At 41.4% G+C, this 24,620-nt stretch overlaps 1 protein-coding gene across 1 annotated transcript in view; it reads right to left on the bottom strand.

The window, feature by feature from the left end:
* The window catches only part of TOP1 (DNA topoisomerase I), a 65,150-nt gene that overhangs the window by 22,801 nt on the left and 17,729 nt on the right, over nucleotides 1–24,620 (bottom strand). Inside the window, exons 3-6 of the mRNA XM_057378409.1 lie at nucleotides 13,299–13,401; nucleotides 3,521–3,647; nucleotides 2,906–2,964; nucleotides 145–240 (exon numbers count right to left, since the gene is read on the bottom strand). Coding sequence (XP_057234392.1) covers nucleotides 145–240; nucleotides 2,906–2,964; nucleotides 3,521–3,647; nucleotides 13,299–13,401 — 385 coding nt within the window. The remainder of the gene's footprint in view (nucleotides 1–144; nucleotides 241–2,905; nucleotides 2,965–3,520; nucleotides 3,648–13,298; nucleotides 13,402–24,620) is intronic.

Below are 24,620 nucleotides of genomic sequence, written 5' to 3' on the forward strand. Positions count from 1 at the left end.
AACAGCATGAGGGAACCAGTCTCAGACCTCCAATACCCATCTCAAGAAGTCTATGTTGATCACTTCAAATTCCACCTGCTCCTCAACATTCTCTTTTTAAAACTAAAGGCAAACGTCCAAGTCACCAGCACCCACACCACTTACTCATCATCTTCTCGAGGTCTCTTCAGGGGTTTGGAGTCCTCTTTAGGAGATGAAAAAAACCCATCATCGTCTGGTTCATCTTTAATACGTGGTGGACTACAAAAATAAACAAAGAAACATGGTTTGCTTTCAAAGAGGAAGTTTCTCAGAAACCAGCAACTTAAGAAATAATCATCTGCAAAATGTGCMTGTCTTTCATGGAATGTGCTGCCATTTCAAGACCCCAAAGACTTGAAATATGTAATTTTCTGAATGCCCACAGACAGTGTAAGGAGAGTCATTCAATGTCTATGCGTTTGCCATTTCTCAAGCAACATCAAGTTCAATTTCAACAGTTTAAAGATCATTTTGTTTCTCTGAGGTTTTCAGTGAAAACAACAGTAGCTTCCAGCACTTTAAAATACACTAAAAAACTGAAATGCCTGTGTGGAGTCAAATGCAGGATGTTGTTTAGTTTCAACTCAATATCCTTATTGAGCCTTCTAAAAGAGAAAAAGATTATCACCTAAACAAAGATTTGAAAGCTATTCCCTGGAATATTTTGCCAACTAAATATGGAGGCATGTGAAAACCACAAAAGGAAACAAAGATTTGGCAGAGTTAAACAGATCAGCCTCTTTTCACTATCCAAGCTGCAGGACGCAAACAATCTTGTCCCTTTCAACAGACCACAAAGTCAGGCTCGGTATTTTCAGCCCTAACATCCCAAGATATAAACAATAAGAAAAAAAACCAGAGTGTGAGTGCAAGAAACACTATTCTGTTAGACAAACTCAATACTTCTAGATTTCACAGAAGCATTTCACTGATCTTCATAAGGAAAAAGGTGTCTTAAAGAGTCCAAAATGACATTTTGAGGCACTTAGTGCCATCTTGRGCTTTCTTATCCATGTTCCATCAGTAATTTCTGTATCAAATTGRCTCAGTTTCCAAGTTAACATGTGGATTTTGCAATCAGATGGAGTAGGAGTTAAGAYAAGCAGCATTCAGCTTTGTAGACCAGTCAGCAGGAGACATTAGGGAGTCTCATGTTAGCTGGCAGTGTGTCCATGAAGCAGAACAAGCAGTTTGCTTCTTCACAGCTCTAAAGCCACTGCAGTGCTGGAAGATGCAGTTCAGGGGAGATACAAACAAGCTGCTCTATGAAGCCATTTCTGCTGCAGTCAAGTCTGCAGCACAGAGACAATTGCACAATGTCTATGGAAAAAAAAGGTAATTGTCCCACTTAATATATTCTCTCTTTCAGGCAGAAATATAGAACTACTGTGTGCAAAGTGACTAGGAATTTTATCTATTTTATCACTGAAATATTGCACAATATTTTGTAATGGAGGAAATAAAGTGTGAGTCTGTGAAAAGAAAGGAGCTATATCACCAAAATGAACCTTGACTCACATTGTTTCCAAGACTGTAACACTGCTCATCATACCAAGTCTTAAGGAAGAAAATCAAAACCATCTGACTGAGGACATTTTTCTCTGCAGAATTTGTAAAAGAACACTTCAGCAGGAAAAAACAAGAAAATAATTACTTTACTCTGGCCCTGAAGGCATAATTGTGATGGCTCCTTCAAGCTTTTCTCAAACACATGAAAAAATGCTCTTGGACCTAAACAGCATTCAGTTATCTTGATATGAGAACAGCCAACATCCCTGGTGAGATTAGCACATCATGTAATTCTSCTGAACAGCAGAGGCTAGAGAGAGTTATTAAGTGTCTGCTACACCATGAAACACCTAAATGTCRCTGCTTTCTACATGCAGAGTATTCCCCAAAGGGCCTGGAGATGGCGCCTCTTCCCTGCGCCAAGCCTGACTCCTTCGTTTGCATTTTTAAATAGGAGCAGGGAAACGAAACAGATGGAAGAACTCATGTCAAAAGGGCACATTCAAAACAAACAAAGAGTACCTAAAAGGCATGGGCCAAGCAGGTGCCTTCTCCCAACCTCTCTGTATCCACAGAACACAGTGAGACTGGAAGGATTTTGTTTGTTTTGATTTTAAAGTGGATTCATAAACAGAATGAATTCATTGAGTGCTGTTCTTGACTAACAGATATGAATGCACATATCCACCATATCACATACCTTCAGTAAGTCAGAGGACTGGATTTAACATCTTAAAAATAACCAATCGCTGGATTGCAAACAAATGACATGAGATCTTGGTTGACTATTAAGAAAAAGTACTCTTCTAYCAATTGCTCACTTTAAGATTTTAATAAAACTACTTAGCCATGACTGACAGAACACTCAAGTCCTGGAGGTTCTATTATTAGCAGGGATTTGGTACTAGAGTAGGACATCTATGCATTTCCTGAAGGTACTTCTGATTTTACATGTCACTCTTGTCACTCCTCTGCAAAGCCTTTAGGCTGCACTCACATACAGGAGAGACACAYAGAGGTAATCTGGACTGGCTTTGCTGGATCCTGTTTCCACCGGACTGTCCCAGTTTTACAACAGAGGTTCTTTCAAACACTGCTACCAATGTTCCCATAGTTCAGTCTGTGCTAAGCAGAATCCAGCTCTTTAATACCTAGACAAACCCAGCGTGTGCAGGCAGACACCAGGTATTCCACAGCTCCATCTCCAGTTACTGGGCAAGCACATCTACCAATTCCCATAATTGAGAAGAAGGTATCTTAAGAAGGGCTTAAGAGTGTTCCAAYTTTTTCTCAAGACCAAGAGAAGATTCAAACACTGAGAACCTGAGAATAGTGAAACTGCAGCTTTTTCAAGATCATGGACCCAATTTCTTACCTAGAGAAGCCATTTTCCTTCTCCTTCTTTATTTTCATATCACTAGAAGATGACTTCATCTGAAAAACATAAAAAGAGAGYGCTGATTAGCACTGCCCAGCATAGCTTATGTTTTTTTCAACACACAATATTATTATTTCACTTGCAGAAGGAACTGTGACTATCTCCATCCCCAGTAGCCCTCAGTGACCTATATGACAGAAAGGCAACATTTTCTGCAATTCTTTGTCAATTCAGTATTTACWGGCCCTCCACTTTCCTCAGTAGATTGGAGTTAAGTATATAGTTTGTTCTTGTATGGACTGAATGTGATATGCATGATTCTTCTCCCTTGTCTCTGGACTCAAGCTTGGCAAAGTGAAATGTAACACGGGAAAACAGGTGGAGCCAGTGGACACAGCTCTCTGTGGAACTGCTTCCATTCACACACCTGCACATAAAGCCCTTTTGAGTTCATATCTAGCACTCCACAAAGTGCCTGGATTAGCAYTGGGATAATTCTCTCCAGGTTGATACAAACTTGGGAGTACAAGCTACATCTAACCCACTGAGTTTGTACTATTCAGCATTATACGMAAGACCCATCCTCTTGTCTCTCCCACAGGAGACACCCACCTTCTCTTCCTTTCTCTTCTCCTTGTCTTTATCTTTGTGTTTGTCTTTGTGTTTCTCTGAGCTGCCATCTTTGTGTTTGGTTTTCTCCTTGTCTTTGTGTTTCTTTTCCGAGGAATCTTTGTGCTCACTGCAAGACAAGAGAGCGTGTTTGCAGAGGGGAACACAAGGAGATTTGACTGATACAATTTCCAGTGGTAAAGAGTCACAGGTTTTGATGATTACAAACCCTAAAAAATAATGGATCACCTTAACAGGAAGATCCACCAGAGTCTCCTGTCAGGCATCATCCATTCTCCTTGGGAGGAAGAAGAACAGGAGGGACACCACAAAATCCCAGTTGCCAAACCTCCACTTCAGCAAATCTCCCATCACCCTGGATAGCTGAGGAAATCCACAGCTGTTACACTTGAAGCTCAACACTTTAGGATAAATTCCCACTGTCTCTGCTTTTCCTCTTTTTCCTAGTCCAYATAAAAGGTCACTGGAACAGAGCCGCCAGCCCCGTCAATGCCCGTGTCAGCTTTTGCTCAGACAACAGTTTGTCATTGTAGCAGCTCTCATCTCTGGAACTTAAAGAGAAAACCGCTGATCTCTATTATTCCCAAACAGATGGGAAAACCAGAGCAAACAGGATATGTGATGTCCTTGTGTTTATGCAAAGTCAAACAGAAAAAGCAGGAATAATGCTGCAGTYCTCAGCTGGAGCTGTTGATGCCATCACAGCCGGCCCAGCTCTGCTGAAACAGCCCCATCCTGTGGGGCAAGAACCCAACAAAGGTGTTTCCAAGTGAGAGTCTGGTCTGTTACTGCTCTGCTGTTATGAATAGCAGTATTGAGAATTTAAATACCTAGAATTTTTAGTCAGAACACARGAGAAAATGCACACAAGGAGAAGAAAATCAACCTTTATTATTCTGTTTCTACCCACTTCTGATTTCTGAGACATTTGGATAAATTTGTATCACATTTTCAAGTTTTTCTTCTCAACTAGAAAGACACATGGCTGTTTTCAAATGAAAATGAGGTTTCTCATGGAATGACAAACCTTGAAGCCAGAAAATGAGGCAATACTCTCAGGAGACTCAGAATAGAAACATCAAGAACTAGCCACAAGGATTAGCAGCAGTGGTGTGGAAGCCAAGAAACAAGCCTGGTGATTCTACAGACCTTCAATACACACTTAWAAGGTTGTGTGGACTCCCTGAGGTCATCCTGGGCTTTAGCAAGTCAAAGGCAGGGTGTAAATCAGCATGGATAGGCACCAAACAAGCTGCCTTTCTCATGCTGGCTGTTCACACTCTCCCTCCTCAGCACTTAACTCCCATCATTACGGTTCTATGGGCACGCTGTGCTTCTCCTTAGGACTACGAAATGCACTACTAAGCTTTACTAGAAAAAGACATTTTCCCTATTTCAGTAATTTCAACACTCAGGTGCAAGCCCAAACCAATCTGGATGAACACAGCCCTAAAAAACCTGGAATGCTGGGCAAGAGCATGATTTTTAAAAATTATAGATTCTTTGAGACTTCTTTCTGTCACAAAAACAGAGACTGCAAAAGGGTTGATGGCTACGGAAATCCAGCAGCACATTAAGCAGTTCCCACAGTCTGTGTGTGATTAGGAGTAAGGCAATCACAGTCACAAATAGRCCAACCCACACTCAGCCTACAGCTGCAAAGGCCAGTGTGGACAAATCGATCTGAACCTGCCAAAGGTCTAAATAATTTAAACCCAGAGTAGCTTGAATAATAACACTCCAATAAATATACATTGAATAAATTGAATAAACACACACCAGCTTTCCAAGCCCARGCAGCTAAAGCATGAAAATCCATCTCTGGAGGAAATCAGTATATTCACATACTGTATAACATTAAGAGATCAGCAGCAAGTGAAACCAGTTTCATTTTAACTCTCTAGAAACCTCTTCACACAAAGCAGTGAAGGCATATCTAAACATCAAAAGGCAACAGACACTCCACAAATGCTTGTAGTTAGACACACAGCACCACATGTTGCCTGTGAGCAGACTCAACAACTGCAAACTATTCTTACCCAGCAGATCATGTTATGTACAGTGTGCTCAGGACATGCAAGTACAGACACGGAACATCCTGACACTGGATCTTGCAAATCCACGAGATGCCTGCTGCTCCTGCTCAGATCCGTCATCCCAGATTCTGCACCCTGTCTATCCATCAGTATTTCAAGCTTAAGACACCTATTTAATTTTCCATTGCTCCAATCAGATTCAYTGGCTGTCTGAAAGCACAAACCCTACATATTACTAATACTTTAAACTCAGGAACGTCTGGAAACTCTGACTTGGTATCTTGCACTTATATCTGTATTCCAGGTACTCCATTTGCCAAAGATTTAAAGTTGACAATGTAAGAGTTATCTCAGCTTTCACATATATAAATCAATACTCATAATAGTAACATTCAATAATAATAATCAATATTCAGCCTTCACATATATCAATACAAGTTGTGGATGCCCCATGGCATCCACATCAGAACCAGGCTGGATGGGCCTTGGAGGAACCTGGTCTAGTGGAAGGTGTCCCTGCCCATGCAGGGTGTTGGAATGAGATGAGACTTAAGGTCCCTTTGAACCCAAACCATTCTGTGATTCTACAACTCTAACATACATGAAAAGTCATAACAAACACAGACACAGGGCTCAGTCCCATCTTGCTCTTTCCAAGTCTGCTTGTGTTTATTTTCTGACTCTTTCTTGTTCTTATTTGATATTTAAATCCTACCTGAAATAACATGTTTTACTCAGACATTAATTTGCATCTTCAAAGAATGATGCATACTGCAATCACTGGAGTTAGTGCTCTGAGGCAAAGTTCATGGCAGTGGCTGTTGCCTGAGACTTTTGAACAGAAAAAAAAAAGAGAAACATTTTGGTTTTCCAAAGCACCATACTCATTCTAACTAGCAGCCAAAAGCACCAGCTTTCAATATGTGATGGGTAGAGCCCTGGGATGTACACAAAGCACAACTAAAAGCAAATTAATTGATGCCAATCTACATCTGCAAAGCTAAGATTGAAACAGAAAGAAAATCCCATTGGCCTAGAGAGGCAGAGACAATATGTGTTCATATGTGCTGAACGCTTACAGACTACAGCTGGACTAAAAAAAAGTGCTAAAATCTCTAAAAACTTTGGCTTGTTTAAGAAGTAGCTCAAATGACATCCCTCTTGAAAKAGAGTAAGTGGCCAGCATTGAAAAGCTGTCATGCAATTTAATCTTAATTTTTCAGTGTAGCTTCTCAGATTTTTGAGCGTCAGAGCCAGAATAAAGAAGTCTGGCTTCCTAACTCAGTCTTAGTTGTTGGTTTTAATTTAATTTTTTTATCATAAGACTAYCCTTCCCCTTTGCTCTGCAATGAGCAGTAAATTTCTCACCCAAGCAATGTGGGCTCAGATAACCTAAGGAAACTCTGTCTCCAGTTTCACTCWGCAGCTTCATTTTCCAAAGATCAGCACTGGTGGCTTGGCCCTGAGGTCCTGCTTGCTGCTGCTCCCGATGACTGAACGGAATTCCCTAGATAAAAATCTGATATCGTGTACTTTTCACTCCAATGTTAAAAGAGAGCATMAATTTCTTTTCCTTATTTGTAAGTAGCCTGCTTGTCAGCCCTGTGTGTTTCCAGATACTGGATTACAGCTCTTCAACAGCTCAGCACAAAACTTTTGACATGTGCATCAAGGAAAGTTTGTACCCCTCTTCTCTYGGAGGGATGGAAATCTCCATCTCCCAGAAAAGCTCTGTTGGAAATGAGCTGATAACAAAGGCCTCAAGCAACAATCCTTAGAAGAGTAACTTCTTTTTCCTCCCAAAGCAAAGCAAGTTGTTCGCATATTAACTGCAGTCCAGCTGAGCTGCTTTGGTCTTTCATTTGGCTCAGATACACGTGTGAGCCTACAGGGAAGACAATTTAACCACCACACTAATCTCAAAAGAAAAGAGAAGGCAACAGGATGCCATCCTTACCCTGAAGATGGAGTTTCAGCCTTCTATCAGAAAGCTATTTCCAGACAACCCTAAAGCTATTATTAGGAGGGACTGGGAACAATTTAAAGATCAGAAGTCTATCTTCCTGGTCAATTCAAAATTGGGGAAAAAGAAATCTTTAAAGAAACCAGGCAAAATGGTCTCAAGATCACACGCACAGTGCTAATTTTATCTTGAATTCATTGTTCAGGGCTCTGTGAATCCTTTGTTACCTTTTCTGCACATACCTCTCTGCCAACAAGCCAGGTTGGAGGCATGGAAGTAGGACAGCAAAACCCCCATAAGRTAGAGRGAAGCTTCAGGGGAAGTTAGCCTGMAAACACGACAACTGGATCATAACAATTGCTCATACCCTGCCCTGCTGACAAAATAAGAGGTTCCTTCTCACCCAGACCACTGCAACTGCATCACTTCAATAGCACTCAGAATTTTGTACCACTTGAAGGTGTTTAATGCACTGTTTGTGGGTTTTTAGGTAACAAAGCACAGTGGGAGATCACATTAACACAGGCAGAACAARGGATTACATCATCTACAGGTGTATCATGGTACTATTGGCTTAGCTCAGACAAAGGCCAGGTGAGTACACACATCTCCTGAAGCACTCCATCCTTCATGCCAGCTTGCTTACTGTCCTCCATTTAGAGTTTTAGTGTGAACAAGGACATCTGAAGGCTGCGGGGAGCTCAGGCTGAAGCACATGAAGCAGAAAATGCATCAGAAGCCATTTCCCTAGTAARCCATTTCCCAATGAGGATGCCTGCAGGAGAGAGGAGAGGGAGACAAGGCAGCCCAGGCACCTGGCAGCAGCTGCTCAGGCCAGATCACATGGGAAAGTCACAAGTGGAAAGTGTTTCCAAAGAACAGCAGATGTGCAGATCACAGCTTCCTCCTTCAAACTGCAACAGCTTCGCAGTAATTTAACACTGCATTCTTCAGGTGCCATTTATGTACGTTAATAATCCCTTCCCAGGCCCTTTCCATTCCAGCTTCAAAACCACAAGCTGAGAAGGATGCTTTATCTAAAGTGTCTCTTATTTCCTCTCTCTGCTGTAATTAGCTCGTGACAGGGAATCTGCTACTAGCGAGTGCCAGAGCCGGCTGCCATCAGAGCTGTGCCTACTCGGGAGCTGCTGCAGCACAACTGAAGCGTAAAATAACCGGGAGTTGTGATTTCAGTGCAACCTAAAAACACGATGGGGACAGGGCGCAGGTGACACAGCCCGTGTCTGGTTTGACGCAATACAGTATTAATGGAAACCTGTGATCATGGCCAGGCTGATGCACACCAAAGCAGCAACACCCCAGGGAAGGACAGGTTTTCAGCTGGCTTGCAGGATTTTATGCTGTTTAGAGGGTTATCATATGGAATTACAGGGAATAAACACAGGAACCCTAAAGGTTCTGCTGGGTTTCTGGCAATGCAGTGAAACAACCTGAAACCGTTCTTCTGTGGTGAAAGGAGTCTTTTCACAGATAACAGATCGAGCTTTTGGCAAGAGGAACAAGACAAAAAACTGGATTAATCTACAGCTGATACAGATTTTAGAAATTAGAACAATATTCAAATATTGAAATGAGGCTCATGCTTAGCACACGCTTTCTATGGATATATGAGAATCAAGTAGACTACCAAATAAAAAGCAAAAATTGTTACTACTGGAAAGCAGTGTTGCATTAGAAAGCTGCTCAAGGTGAACTGTGCACTAAAATGGGTAGAAAAACAAACCCACCCATGCAAAAGAACAGCAGGTGTGAAGCCTTTTTTTAAAAATTGCCTTTACTCCTACATCAGGTATCCCTTCTTCTTCCTGCCCACAGTGAACACCATTCCAAGCAGATCAGGATCACACAATAAACCAGAAGAGGTGTCCTAGAAATCTGAACTGGAATTTATTTTCATCCATGGCTAGCAAATGCCCGGAATCTCTGTTTTTCCTAGCAAAACCGTAAAATTAGAAGATGCCAGTGAAGACTGGGTCTGTGAATCCCTTCTGTGTTCCATGCCTCGGTTCATCCCAAGCTGTGATCACAAGAGATTTAGTAAATGGAGGAAATATGCAATGTGACAGAAGATTTTCTTCCTGCGGCTGCGGTGCTTGTCACGCTGACAGCRCGGCTCAGTGCTGCAGAGCAGCCTCTCCGCTCCCATTGCCTGTCACAGGCAGCTCTGCCCTCCTCAGGCTCCTGGCAGCCCACTCTCCATGCAGAGAGCCCAGGACACCTGGCACAGAGACACCTGTTACTGCCAACACTTCCAACCCAGTCCCTAACAAGACTTGGCTTCAAAAGACCTGTTATCCCATTATTTTATAYGGTCTACTTGTCTGAAACACTCAACTCCCACAGATCAGAAACCTATTGCCACATGAGATTTGTTTCATTTTATTTTTATAASCACTGACATTTATATTTAATGGATGTGTATTCGATTTTTGTTCGGAGATCGGGAAGTACCGGGCTGAGAAAAGAAGTAAAAAACCTCAATTTCCCTGATAGTGATGTGGATTTATTCCTTGATACAGACTGTTCTTAAGTGGGCTTTGCATTTTCTTTCCTTGAGGGGTGACGGGAAGGTCTGAGGCACACAAATGTCCTCTCCCAGTTTACTACAGCTGTAAATGAGTGGTTAAGACACAGAAGTGTCATCTTGTGAGTGGGAGAGGAGGAAAGCAAGAACCAAAATTAAGAAGTTCTACATACCACTCCACACAGTTCTGTCATATGAAATCAAAATTGTCTATTTTAAGTATTTTGGAGACTTATCTTGGTGATTTAGATAATTCAGAGTCTGGATACAGGAAACATTTATTCTCCTGCATTGAAGTTGTTCTGCCTTCTTGATGCAGGTTTTATTTTAAAAGCCTTTTTTTAAGTACAGGACAGGAAATGAAACTGTCAAACTACAGACAGACACAAAAACGATCTGCTTCAAACACAACCACACACTGCTCTTAACTGTGCCCAGTGTGCACTGTGCTTCTCAGAATGCAATCAGGGGCTCTTCACACACCACGGATAAAATGTCACAGAGGTACCAATTCAAGCCTCCCAGAAAACAATGGCTTGAATTTCTGCTAAAGCACCATTCAACGTCTTTTGAGACTACCAAAGATACAGCACAGCTTTTGCAGTAACACAGCAGCTTTTCTGAAATACAGTGGATTTTGTGAAGATTTACATGCAATTCTATAAATCTAAGATAAACTTTTCCAAAGGATTAATTTACAGCCTTTTATCAAGTGTTTTAAAAATTCTTCATACGGGTAAAAAACCATTGTAAAAGCCTGCATTCCTGTTTCCTTGAGAATTTTTTCTTTAATTTCTACCAGATTCACAGCTATTTCTCACTTGTTTCTCATTGTCAAAGGAGAAACTCGAGTACAAACAGGCAGGCTTTTTTGCTYCAAACAATGGCACCTAAAATCTGATTCTCACAGATGTCACTTATATTTATGGAATTGCATGGGTGACAGCTGAACCAAAGGGTTTAGAGAAGAAATGTTTTAATTTCAACTCTTTCTACAAAGTCTGTGTTAGAAGTCAGTATTAAAAGTCAGCTGTTTTTACACCATAAATAGCCGGGCATCCTGGGCATGACTGAGCATGAATGGGATAGAGATGATCTTTGAGCACTTCTAAAGGAGTGATCCCAAGAGGATCACAGGCATGTCCATGTATGTTATCTTCCCAGAGAAACACCCTCAAGACCAAATCTCAAGATTCAGCACTATAATCTGTTCATTTTTAAGGTGGCAGCTTTGAAAGGCAGCAAACAACATGCACTTCAGCTGGGATAGTAAAGCCCTCCCTTGTGAAAGAGCTTGAGGGGCAAAGAATTATTGTGTAATTTCTCCCCCAAAAAACACCTTGAACGAACACCCTTGCACATGCATGCTCTCAGTCATGCCACACACAGAGKGGTAGCTTATTTTGGGACCCAAGGRTACAGCAGACAYTGTGCTCACAGGACAMGKGAGCACCTAACAGTGACATGAAAACAACTGGGAGCTCTAGGCACAGAGCCTAGAAAACATGACGCCTTTCTCAGAGGGATTTCAAGACAACATGGTAGGGAGGAAGGAAGCACTTCAAGATAAGGCATGATTACATATCACCTCCTGAGCWACACCTCACAAAACATCACAGCTGYTCTATCTTCTTTCCACTGTTTTGGTATTTATTGTTTACAGAATCAGCTTTGAGTAATGAGCCGTAATTAGTTCTTCCAGTTAAAAACACACTGACCATTTTCAACTCCTACACAAATGAAGTAAAATCATTAATGAATTTGGGAATTTAAAGACAGCRCTTACAATACTCCTTACAAAAGAATGTGCTCTGCTAAGATTGCAGGAGAATGGTTTTTCAAGCAAAACAATGAATATTTGGAAATGTGAGACAGCCTGTTTTGGAGGGCATGATGATCAGGAAAATGAAAACTAGAAATAAAAGCAATATGGGTGTATGAGCAAAGGCAAAGAATGTGTCCAAAACCTTTCATCCTTCTTGTGAGAGCCAGCAAAAGCAAGTTATTTGGCCCAGGTTTTTTTTCCTCACCAATCACTTACTTTCAAAAAAAAAAAAAAAATTAAAAAAAAGTCACGTTATGGAACAGTAGGCTTGTGTAATTTCTCAAAAGATCACAGAAAATTCTAATCAAGTGTGACCCCCCRATGAAATAAACCCACTGTTCTGCACACACTTCCTCCTTTCCATCCCTCTTCATAACAGAAATCATTGTTAACACAAGCTTTTTTGTTCCTTTTTGGACAGTGCTATCACAGTTGCACAGCAGTTACTTAATACACTTGCTTGGCCACAACATAAACACTATCTGTYACTCACCAAATATCACACTAGAAACTTTCTCTCCAGAGACATTTTTTTGCAAGTTTTGGTGGCAATGTAGGCTCCATGACATTTGTGTTTCAGGAGTTACAATGAGGAAAACTCCAAGTAACATGCTTGCTGTGACGTACTTGCCTCGTGCTCTGCCACACCAAATTATCACACAGACCTCCACATCTTGCTTCCTGCAGCTCACAGCCAAGGCTAGGGTAGCAAATGGACCATGGAATTCACCAGCTCAAGAGCTACAGGCCATCACATCAGTGTGGGTGACAGAGCAAATGACWGGAATCAAACACCTTCCTTCCCCATACAGTGGCGGTGTGGTGTATCAATCACATTGGACAAAACAGCACACGGCCCTTTTGAATACATCCAACCCAGCAGAATTTCCCAGTGCTGCTTCAAACAGGTGAGAAATTCAGCCCCTGTGGTGGCAGACCAAGGACATCATTGTGGAGGGCCATCTTTCCAGGCATCTCTAATAAAGAGAAGGCTTAGCAGCCACATGGGGGTCACTGTGCTAAAGCAGTGTGGATTTACACCAGCATGAAGAAAACTCCACATTTCTGACAAACAACTGGAATCACACACAAAATGTTATGAACAAAACTGATCAATCTGCATGAAGGTGAAGCTGAGCTAGTTTTCTACACCTTTAACAACACTAAGCTACAATAATCTTTTATACATTAGTATCAGCTCACATTTGCAAGATACATGGCTTCAGCCACCCACATGGAAATGAAGCAATGACAAAAATCAGGCTTAAWGCACCTACACTTATATAAACCACACTCAAAATGTAGCGATTCCATACTCATTTATTATCATAGTAAGACTGCACATTCAATGGTGTTTTAGCCTACAAAGACTTCATCCACTTTTTCCTCACCTATTACTGTGCTTGGACTTTTCCCGGTCTTTTTCCTTGTCCTTCTTGTGCTCTTTGTGCCGGTGTTCTCGGTCTTTGTGTTTATCTTTATGTTTGTGAGAATCTGTAAGCAGAGAGGCAAAACAAAAGAAATTAAAATGGGAGAAAACTCCACACCTCCCTCGGGAAGCTCTGWATTTTTCCCCACCACATTCTAGTATTTCTGCGATTCGAAATTTGTAACAAAAATCTTGGTTTCAGAGGTCCTAAATGGATTCATTGTTCCTGCAGCACAAGTTAATTCATCTTGGCAACAGCTGCATTGACATGGTCTTTAGTTCAACGACCTTTAAATGCTTTATAGACCCGGAAGAAATGCAACCCTTCCATTAAGTAGGTACCTATGGATACAGCAAGTTCAACCTTATTTGGCAVATGGGCAGCCTGGCTTCCTATGCCTCCAAGTATTCATGTTGAATACACAAGAAACATATGGGAATAATGCATAAAGCTGAGGCATTAGGCTTGTTGAATCCCAAAATTTAAGATTTCTACTTCCAGAAGTATTTAATCTTGACAAAGCATCCTTCCGTTCTCCCTGTTCTGAATTAAAACCATTTTATTCTTATCCCCAACACTACATGACAGGCAGAAAGCAAGGAAAATAGAGAGTAACGGCAGAAGATGAAAAGAAAGGGTGAAAAGAAGATGAGCAAGAATTCACTCCTGCTTCTCTACTTGCAGTACACATTTACCTCCCTCCAATAACAGCCCCACCAAGAAAACCCAACCTGACAGCTGTAATGAGCTGTGTTGGTGGTCACCCACCTACACAGGTCAGGGTTGGTTCCAATTATGTGACAGGTCAGAAATGGGAGTTGGCACTCAAGCAAATCTACAGGAACACAGTAATTTTATTCCTATCATCAGTTTCTGCTCTGAGTGACACTTCCCATCCTCAGTGACAACTGTGCTGTACAATGAAGCCCTTTAAAGCAGAAGGAAACGAATTTAGCACAGAAAAAGAGCAACATAATTGAATTGTAAATAAACCCATTTACAACCATTTCTTTACAAGTATATTAAAAAGAAGCTGAGGCTGAACTAGCACCTCCAAACCACCTCAAAAGGCCATTTACAGTCAAGGTCAGTGTGATGGRAGAAATGTGTGCATACCCAAAGACTCCCCCTAGGTTTTGTTTTGGACATGCTACTCAAAGTAATCAAAATTAAGCAGATTCTTCTGGAAACCTAAAAGCTGTGCTGACTTTAGCAATTGTTTTTCAGACAGCAGTGGTAGAATTTCCACCAGAGAGYTAGGATGTAAGGCATTAATGCTTAATTAATTGTAAAGATGCTACCATGCCTCTAAAAAGGCTCCTATCCCCGCACTAAGAATAGGAAATTGCAACAAAAGGATTTTGTGACTTTCACAGTCACATGGGAAATGCACTGCAGAGCCAGGAACAAGCCTCATCCTCCTGACTCCAAGTCTTTYRCCACAAATTCATTTTTYTCCTTAACTGACACCAGCTCTTATAACCTCAAAACATTCAAACGGATTTAGAGGAAACATACCCAACAGAACATGATTTTAACCTATTGCTTTCCGTAACTTCAGGGTCTGCTTTCAGACACCTGGAGAAAGAGAACATAAACTCCTACAGGAATGCTGACATCGAAGCCTCCAAGTTGCCTTCTGCACCTTTCCTCTGTCCTCCTGAACTCAGCAATGTTTCCTAGCGCTCTGGTATACACAGTACACACATTTAAATCACAAGACTCAGTTTTCTATATTTTGAGGTACAGGCATGTGGCAGGTAACGTGGAACATTTGGTGTTACAGCATAAAGCACCCAAGTGTTTTCAAGTACCTAAAGAGCAAAATCTCTTTYGCAGCAGGCACAGTCTGCAGGCATCTCTGGCAAACTGTGTGGGGACAGGACACCCACACACTCTGAACTGCAGAGAAGCAATTTCTCTGAGCCCTTCTTCCCACCGGGACAACACACATTTCACTAGCAAAAAATGTTTTCGCAGCGCGTTTCACACTTATGATTCTTCAGTTCAGCCAGGAGCTGGAAGCTCTGGCTGTTTGCAAACTGCCGGGGGTTTAATTCTGCAGAGGGTTTACTCACTGATTCCCACAGCCTCGGCTGCAGCAAACAGCAGCTATTTACACTTGATGAATAGGTAAATTGCGAGAGAAAGCAGCGTGATGCTGTACACAGAGCTATGTACAGTCACTGTATAGCACACACACAATCAATTTTTCCTACCAACCAATCGATGGAAAACGTGTGCGACCGTGCTCAGTGCTATTCTCTTTAGAGCTTAGAGCCACACRATGACTTTTCATCAAGAAAAGCAGAACTGTTTACCTTGATCACCAGATTTCCTTGCAGCTGACTTGTGCTTAACAGCTGGAATGATTATTTGCTCTTGGAAAGCAGTTCCAGGCATATACCCTAGAACTGCTGGAGCTGGGTATCTGTTTTCTCAACCCTTGGCTCTGCTTACAGTGATCTGGTATTTTCAGACAATTAAAGCCTGGTACTGCAGACAAAAAAAAAACCAAAAAAAAACAAAAAAAAAAAAAACCAAAAACGCTTGACCAGTTAAACTAGCTCTGCTTGCTAGGATTTGCTGCCAGACAGCTTTCCTTTGCTGCCTGCCTAAGGACTGCTAACAGGAAGGTCTTCCACTGAGGTATTCTGGCTCAAAGGCCACAGTRGCTGGGGAACAATGGGTTCTGTGCATGGTCTCAAAAGCAGAACAGAAAAGAAGTCAAGGCAGAGCTACCTGGTGTCTTCCACAATGACCAACACTTTATATTTAGTACTCCCATGGAGGTCTACCTCCCAGGCAACACCTCCTAAGGATTAAATTATTCTGGAGTATTTGCCTAGCATTCAAACTCCACGGTGTTGCTTTCTGAAATGATGCCATGAGGTAGGTGAAGAATGAAGACTTCAAAGGAGTTTATTAAATAGTCTTGAACTGACATATGTATGTCCTCAGAAGGCATTAAAGCTCTTAGTCTTTCTTTTTTTTGTTGAGGGTGGAGCTGGATGAAGTTCAGGAGACTGTGTCATTAAAAAGCACAGAATTCTTTTTTCTGGCATTCTACACAAAAATGCTTTGTCCCAGACCGACTTTATCCAGGAGTCCAAGCCAATGGTKATTTGGTGGCTGACATGAAACAAGTTTAAGCCATTTCACTCCCATTTGTGTACCCACTTCCCAGGAATTTGAGCAGCATCACCTCCAACTGAACCACACAGGCACCAGATGACTGAGCTGGGAACGGGGCCACCTCACTCCAAGCCTCATCAGCACACAGGCAATCAACGGGAAGTGTTCCTGTCTGTAATGTATCTTCCTCGATATATTTAGCATATTGATTCCTAGAAGAATCTTCCAGCCTCCAGTAACTCCCTCCCAGCTTGCAGCTGATTAGCAGTTGACTAAGTCCAGCTTCACATCAGCTACAGAAAGAGGTCTGACATTATCACACGTTCAGATTTGTTCCCTGTCTTTTACGTCTTCATTCAGTATGTCTGCTCCCTCTAACACTAAACATGGAGATAAATACTATTCCTTCTCCRAGATCATTAGCAAAATCCACCATCTACTGTGAGCAAAGTTCAAACCTCCAAAAGCTTGTGTGATATTTAAATATTTCTGAAAATGTAAAATCTCTCTTCAGCACAAGGTTACAGCGGGGACAGGGGTTATGCTCACTGGGCAAGGATCCATTACCCCTGAGGCTTTCCCTTCAGTATCCTCTAACCCAAACAGAGCTTTTGGCATCTCTTCTGTTGTAGAAAGCTTGATGTCTCTGGCACTGAATCTCTGTCTGTTAATGCTGAGCCTGGTATGTCTCCAAAAGATTACCGCAGTCCCTGGACTATTCCTGCCATTCCCCTGTACCTCCAACAAATCACAAGCAGCTCTGCATTTTTGTAGGGCTGATTCATCTTTTAACTCTGCTAGATTACAAGGAYGCTGATTTAARGATGGGAAATTCTAAGCACTTTTGGTCTGTGGCTCTGTGTTGTTCCCCCTTCTGCCTTCGCTCCAGCACCGAGTCCCTGGGGAAAGGCTGAGTCATAACCCTATTTGCAATACTTGTATATAYGTCTGCTGGAACAGGGCAGTTTCACTCTTTATCCAGGAACAGAGCTGTAAAAGGTCAGGCATCTCCAACTGCAGCATGGCAAAAATGGGGAAGTAAAAGAAAGCCTTTTCCAGCAGGCAGTTGTCACCTGGAGAGGAAGAGTCCCAAAAGACAGCAAAGGTGAGCGGTCCCCATTCATAATGAGAACAACCCTTGGCTTAATTAGTCTGGTGACAAAACAATTATGTAGGACTGTGATGTTTTAATTTACGAGAYAAATTCATTTGCCTCAAAAACACTTCTGAACACCTGTCTCTGCACACCTCCCAAAATACTACTTACATGTCRCAATCAGAGAAAGTTAGGCTACTTCCTACATMAWTATTTCAGTTTTGACAGCAACTTTTCTAATAAAATACTGAAATCAGACATGGGCATAAGCTCTCGTATGCCCAATCAGTACAGCTGTCAAGGGAGTAGTTGCTGGCACATGATGCGGGATGCTACAGATGCCACTGTTTTATCCCACTCCCACCACCTACTTTTATTTCTCTTACATCATTTTGCATTAGAATTAATTTTTTTTACAAACTGAGAAAAAAAGACGTGAGCACAATCTGGTTCCTTCTAATTTTTCCCCAATTAARTGAGGTAGCTGGCAAATTAACACCTGGTAACCTCAATTTCTGGTCAACAGTAGCTTTTGCAGATAAATATTAGCCTTTCAGATTCGCTGTCTTTCTGTTCACCTTCTTCTAAGTTTTTGTGGGCACAATTTGAATAGCTCATTAACCTGCTTACAGAGAGGTTTCTTTGTTCTTTCAAAGTGTTTTACTAGATTCTGTGGACAAAGACTTCTTGTATTTTCCTTCTGGTTCCAGAAACATCCCAATTTCTTTTCCACTTGCTAGAAACAAACACCTCTAATGCTGAGTGTGCTTATGTTTAATCTGTTTGAAGCATCATCTCAATACTGATGCCAAGAAAGGTGATTTAAGCTTTCTGGATTCTTGGGATTGAAATCTGTGTCCAAAATCTCAGCACACAGCATGAAAAATCCATCTTGTTACCAGCTAAAGAAAACATTTTTAACTTCTTGTTATTCCAGTAACACTTCTTCAGATGAGTGGCTGAAATTTTTGCCCTAAGTCCAATGCCTCAGTGTTAGTTATGTGTTACAAGAGAAGCAAATGAGCTCTCAAGGCTTTTGGGATCACTGGTGTGTATAARTACAATGCTCTCTCTAGTACTCAACCTGAAGCATGAGCAAGAAACCCCTTGCTACTGGCAGAGATGAAAGMAGCAGGGTCTTTTTAGCCTCTCTGGAAAGGAGAAGAGAGTCTTCAAAACAAAAGACTTCTCCAGTTCCACTGCTAAATTATGCAGCTGAAAGGGAGGTAACTCTAACACCGGATTAGGTTCAAAAGCTGGTCAAGTTCAAAAACTTCCTGTCGCTGGAGAAATGGTCAGTCCCTTCTCAGCTCAGACACCACCYCCAGGCAAGATCACATACTGTACAGCAGCCTCTTTACTAGTTAGGCTGCTTTCTTCTCCCTGGTTGTGACGCAATAGTAAGCAAAGCTTAAAGTCTCTTTATTATTGCCTAAATGAAAGAATTTTGCTGACTTTTTTCCTCCCCCAMAAGCTCTCCTTATAAACATTAATCTCAAAATGCAGATTATCAGAAAAATTCTTCTTACTTTCAAGTTTGTTTTTTACCATCTATTTTGTCAAATCCTATTACTTTTAGAGTTTTAATTTCTTACATTTTTTATATAAAGACTACTRTTAAAATTACCACAGCTTAGTTGATGAAATGATGCCAGAAAGGGTTATGAGTGTTCAAACATGTGAATGTAGTCCAAGGTGTCTAAAATATTATTCATGTTCCTGGCAAAGAACACATACTTTTGCCCTTGGCATCTGACCAGAATGGTCTAGTGTTGCACTAACTTTTACAATATACAGCTACCAGCAAGTAGAAAGAGTGTAACATTCAGTCATTATCCAAGATCTTTAACACAGATAATGACCGGGTTACGGTACATTACCTAAACAGGCAATGTAATCCCACGTGTAAAGGTCACTCTATGAGGTTCTGGTCAATTTATAAATCTTGCCTGAGAAAGAAAACAGTCTGCAGAGTTAAAAAACCCCATCTTGCAGACCCTGTGTCGCTCAGAATAACCACAGTATGGAGAACATGGCATGGTCTAAGGCACAGGGACCCTCACTCTTAAATAGGTTTTAACTCTGGACAATTTATCTGACTGTACATGTTTTGATTTAACAATTTTAAACCCCTGTACAATAATCCCACCTAACTAGTCTGGAAGAGGTCTAAACTTTTCTAAAATATTTATATYCCAGTTACAGGAAGTCACATTATGGTCACAGTGTCCCAGTAATCGATTAAACAGTATTTCTGGAATTTAGGTAAATGGACTGACACTGCTGTAGCCCAGAAAATGCAGAAGAAAAGCTCCTGGATGGAAAACAGAACTGCATCTAAGTATGGGAGACAACACCTTTCCCAATAAAGCAGGGCAGACAAAGAAAACCAATGTGTACATGTGARAGGTACAGAAACTGAAAAACCTCTCTACACAGCTACACGTGTCAAGAGCACAAAACCATACCCAGAAGACATTGTTCAGAGAGATGATGGTATTGTGGATGATACACTGGAGTAGAAAACCATAATCTAAAATAAACTTCCCATATGAAACTGGATATGTCACTTACTGGCCCTATTTACACAACTACAGAATACACATAAAACATTTGCCCTGGAAAAGTATTGCAGGTCTGTTTCCTGTGCTGGTTTATTTCCACAATAACTCACTGGAAAACATTTGGAATCCTGAAATGAGTGTGACTGAAATGGCAAGACCATCACTTGAGTCTCCCATAACTTAAGCCTGAAATCCAATAGCAGAAGCAGGATGTGGGTTTTCAGTCAAAAAAGGAAAGAAACTACAATGATACTGAAGCAAGTCTGTCTGGCTTCTGCTTTCTCATTTCATAATGCCATTCTTAATGGCAAAAATACACATTTCAAAAGCAACTTGACACAAAACCTTTTACGAGTGTTTATAAAGATACTTCCACAATCTACATTGCTACAGAAATATAAATCCTTAAAATCCTTCTTGAAGTCAAATTCAAATGAAATAAGYTGTCTTGCTATCACAAGCTTATTTCACTTCAGGTGTCTCGCTGGGTCAGGTGCAGCAGTTCAGGGATGCTGACACTTCAGCACTTTACTTCCCTCCATAAACMAGATAAAATCTCAGTTTTATAGTTTACTGCAAATCAACTGAACTAGCTTTGACTAAGCACAAGTGGAATACACAAAGCAGCTCTTCACTGTCAAGCTTAGATCTGCAGTCATTCATTTTCCAATCTTACAAGAAATAGAAGGAAAAAAGCTGGGAAAATTCRAAAAGGGAGCCTGGAGAAGTACAGCAGAACAACCCAACAGTTTTTCCTTTCTAGGGCAGGAACATTATTACTAAAAGTAAAACTCCGCCAGAGAGCATTCTTCCTTTTTCTAAGGGTTCAAATGAAGAAAACAGAGCACAACTTAATAGATTTGAGTCCATTTCTTTTCCAGACTATATTTWCTCTAAGACAAAACCTGTTCTGGGCCGAGCCAGAATTGATCACACCACAGTGTATCCARCTCTGCCAAAGCTTGAAAACTTAGTACTTTTGATAGAAACAGAGTAAAACCAATGACCTCACAACCCCTCTCCACACTTCAGCAGTTACTATAGGCAAAAGATACTCCAGGGCCAGACAGATACTATGTCTTTTTCCTTAAAAGGACTGGTCTGGGAAACTTGGCTTCAGAACAAGACAGACCCCTTAGTTACTGCATTCTTCATTAATCTTGTAATTTGCAAGCCCAGTATTCCTTGCTTTTGAATAGAGGGRAAGGAGGAAACCAATGGACTGATAGAAGACCAGAGACAGATGGATAGAGAAAATAATTGTCTCCAGCATTCTCAGTCCTTCAGAACAGCTCCACCACCTTCTCAAGAAGTTCCCTGATGCTCCAGTGTTAGTATGCAAGCAAGAATATCACATGGCTAGTTAAAACACTAAGTTTTCAAGACATGATCAACACACCTTTTGCTGCACCAAAACCTCAAGACAACTTCAATCTAAGGAAGAGAGGTAAAACAACATGACAGCACTTCTAACAGAGAGAGCACATGATGGGCATGGGAYCAAGGCAAACTGGGGTGTACACTTGTCCATCCATCCCCAAATATTAAAAGCTTTTCAGGGAGATGGTAAGGATGTCMAAAAACCCTGACTGATCACTCCTATCTTGTATGGAGCCTCTGGGACATGAAGTTAACCTGAGGCAAATGTCACTGCTGGTATTCCATCAATCTCACCCAGACTGCAGAAGCTCAGGAGGTAGAGCTAGATGTGCTGTAAGAGCCTCTTCAGAAAGAGGACAGACACTCTTAGTGCACATGTTTTGAGCCCTTCTTCCATTTTCTACCACACTGGATTGCTTATTTTTCGTAGACCTCATTTTTTCACCTGCTGGGGAAGTTGCTAATACTCTGTGGGTAATTAATGCTTAAGTAATTGAGATAGCTGTATGGCATACAGGGATGCTGACCCTAAGAAACTGCTACACTCCAGGCATTTTGTAATGAAACAACTAATGGTGTAGACAGAAGAGGCAAATTTAATGACTTGTCAGCACCTTTAACATGGCTTCTTCTCAAAAGGGTGGCAGATTCACATATGCCTATTCCACAGCAGATCATAGTCGCTGCGTAACAAACACATAAAATCACTGCAAGTAAAATCGCAGTGGACAATATTACACAAAGGACAAGTCTAAGGAAGCCTTATAAAGCATGAAAATACATGTTTGATCAGCACAGAAAGGCTAAATTAATAGCTGCTTCTTACACATGCCAAAGGGCTCCCAACCGAGAGGCAACAATGAAGTTTCAATCCATTATTTGCATTCAAAAACAAAAAAGTTCCAAGTGAACAGAAACATGTGTTTCCAGGGATTCCCAAGATGTAAAACATTCTCCTGTAATTGTATAAATAAGAGTCAAAGACTGAAACCCATTAGTATGTTTCCACTAACAAAGCAGAATAGAACAGCAAATTAAAACTTCAGGGAAATGACCGGCGTCAATGAACAGCCTAAAATGCTGCTGTGCTGGCATGAAGAGAGGAGAGCCCAGAGTAGTCTCCTAAGGAAACAAGAGCAAACCCATTCTTGTCCCTAGTGGTATTTATTCTTATAAGGCTACACTCCTACGAGTTGAAGTGCTTATTTTCCATTGCCTCCTCCATTCAGAACTGGAGTTCCTTGTCTTTCCTTACTGGGGTAGAAATAGTTTCAGCAATTTTTTCCTACTGCTTTATGAGTCTACAACCACATGAATAAACAAAGTTCTGTACTGCACATCCATCTTTAAAAAAGAAGCAAAACTAAGGCACACTTTTGCCTCAAAATTTAACAGCCATAGCCCGCACTCCTGCACATCAGGAGGCTGGGACAAGGCAGAAAGTGGGATCTAAAGAGAACAAGCAGAATATCTAGGGAGAGCGAGTTGGATTGTATTTACCTCTCAGGTTTCAAAAGCCTTACATTCCTTGCAGCTCTGTCTGCATCACCATTTGCTAATACACAAATATATCCTGAAGGATTTACAGGTATATAAAGTGAATGTGGCTGAGGACAAAAAGCTGTTACGAATCGAAAGGAGGGGAAAAAGTTTTGATAAAGCAGTTGTTAAAAGCAGGTTCATTGTGGATTTTAGATCTACTAATACTAAAAAAAAAAAAAAAAAAAAAAAAAAAAACTGTACCATCTAATCTCAGGCTTCTCTGAATTCTCTCCCGTTTCTTCCCTATTGCGCAAAACACGCTTAACATAACCGGCACAGCAGGACAGACGGACTTGCAGGGAAAGCCTGGACAACTGTTCACAAGCCAGTCTGGCATCCAGGGGTGTAAAACTAGCTTWAAATTATGAAAGAAGGTAAAATTTCAGGGCATTCAAATAGATAATGCAAGGGGGACTAATCCTATTTTCACAGTCAGAAAGAAACCAACCTTTAGCACAGATCCACAGCTTAGYGCACAAACTGTCACGCGGTGCTGTCACACAAAATCTTTTCTCGGGAAGAGACAAAGGGAGGGATGTACCCACCGCACCGAGGGATGTATGTGCTGGAGACAGAGACAAAAAGAACTGCCCGCGGTCACCCACGAGTCGCTCAGGAGAAAGAACCGGGGGCACTCGCMTCTGAAGAACCAGGGCAGAAGGTGAGCAAACAGGGCAATCCCAACATTTACAGCCCTGTTTAGACTTCGGAGCTATCAGGGACTGCAGGAGATAACCTATCCCTTACTTCAACATTATCTAAAGCAAACTCCTTACTTAATTAACCCTTCTTTTTCTGGTTTGGAGGACTCTTCTCCTTTAGGAGCTCTTAGCTAACCATTTGGGCTGCAGAATTTTGGGGACAGCACCTTACTCTTCATCAATCCCATCTCATGAAGGATGTGCCAGCCAGGTGGATTGAAACGTCAAGTACACATAGACCAGAGGCATTATACTCTTYAGCTGCTTCTGAGCTCGGAGAACCTCAACCTGTGCTCAGCTGCAGCACAAGAATCAAGCCCAGACCTCAGAGACATGCAGTGACAATGCTGCTGCCTCTTGTAGACACAGGTAGGCGAGAGCTGAATCACCTTAGGGAGATTTCTGACAAAAAAAAAAATGCCCCAGGAACAGCCCTGCGAGTTCCTTCAACCGACTGGGTCAAGAGCAAAGAGAATCTTTTGGTGCAATCTGTCACAACTTCACACTGCAGACAAGAGAACTTCATGTTCTGTACTCCATCCGCAGACTGAGTCAGTGCCCCCAGCACAAGCTCTTTCCGCCTCCAAATGCTCTTTATACCATCATTAGACAGGAAAGGTGCAAACAGCACAATTTGTGATGCRAAGGCAACAGCTGATTACTGCACGGAAACTTACAAGGTGAACCGTGAGAAAACAGGGGCAAACAACAATTCTGAGTCTTTACTGATGATAATGGAGACTACAGCCACATTTTAAAAATAGGTTGATTATTATTTTGGRGCGTAAGTTTAAAAACTGTAATAGATAACAAGAAAACCGCTGTTGTCAGGAATAATTAACCTGCAATGATGTCAACTAGRAAA

Source organism: Malurus melanocephalus, unplaced genomic scaffold (assembly GCF_030028575.1).
Source record: "Malurus melanocephalus ecotype Western Australia unplaced genomic scaffold, MMel_1.1 scaffold_356, whole genome shotgun sequence".
Lineage (NCBI taxonomy): Eukaryota > Metazoa > Chordata > Aves > Passeriformes > Maluridae > Malurus > Malurus melanocephalus.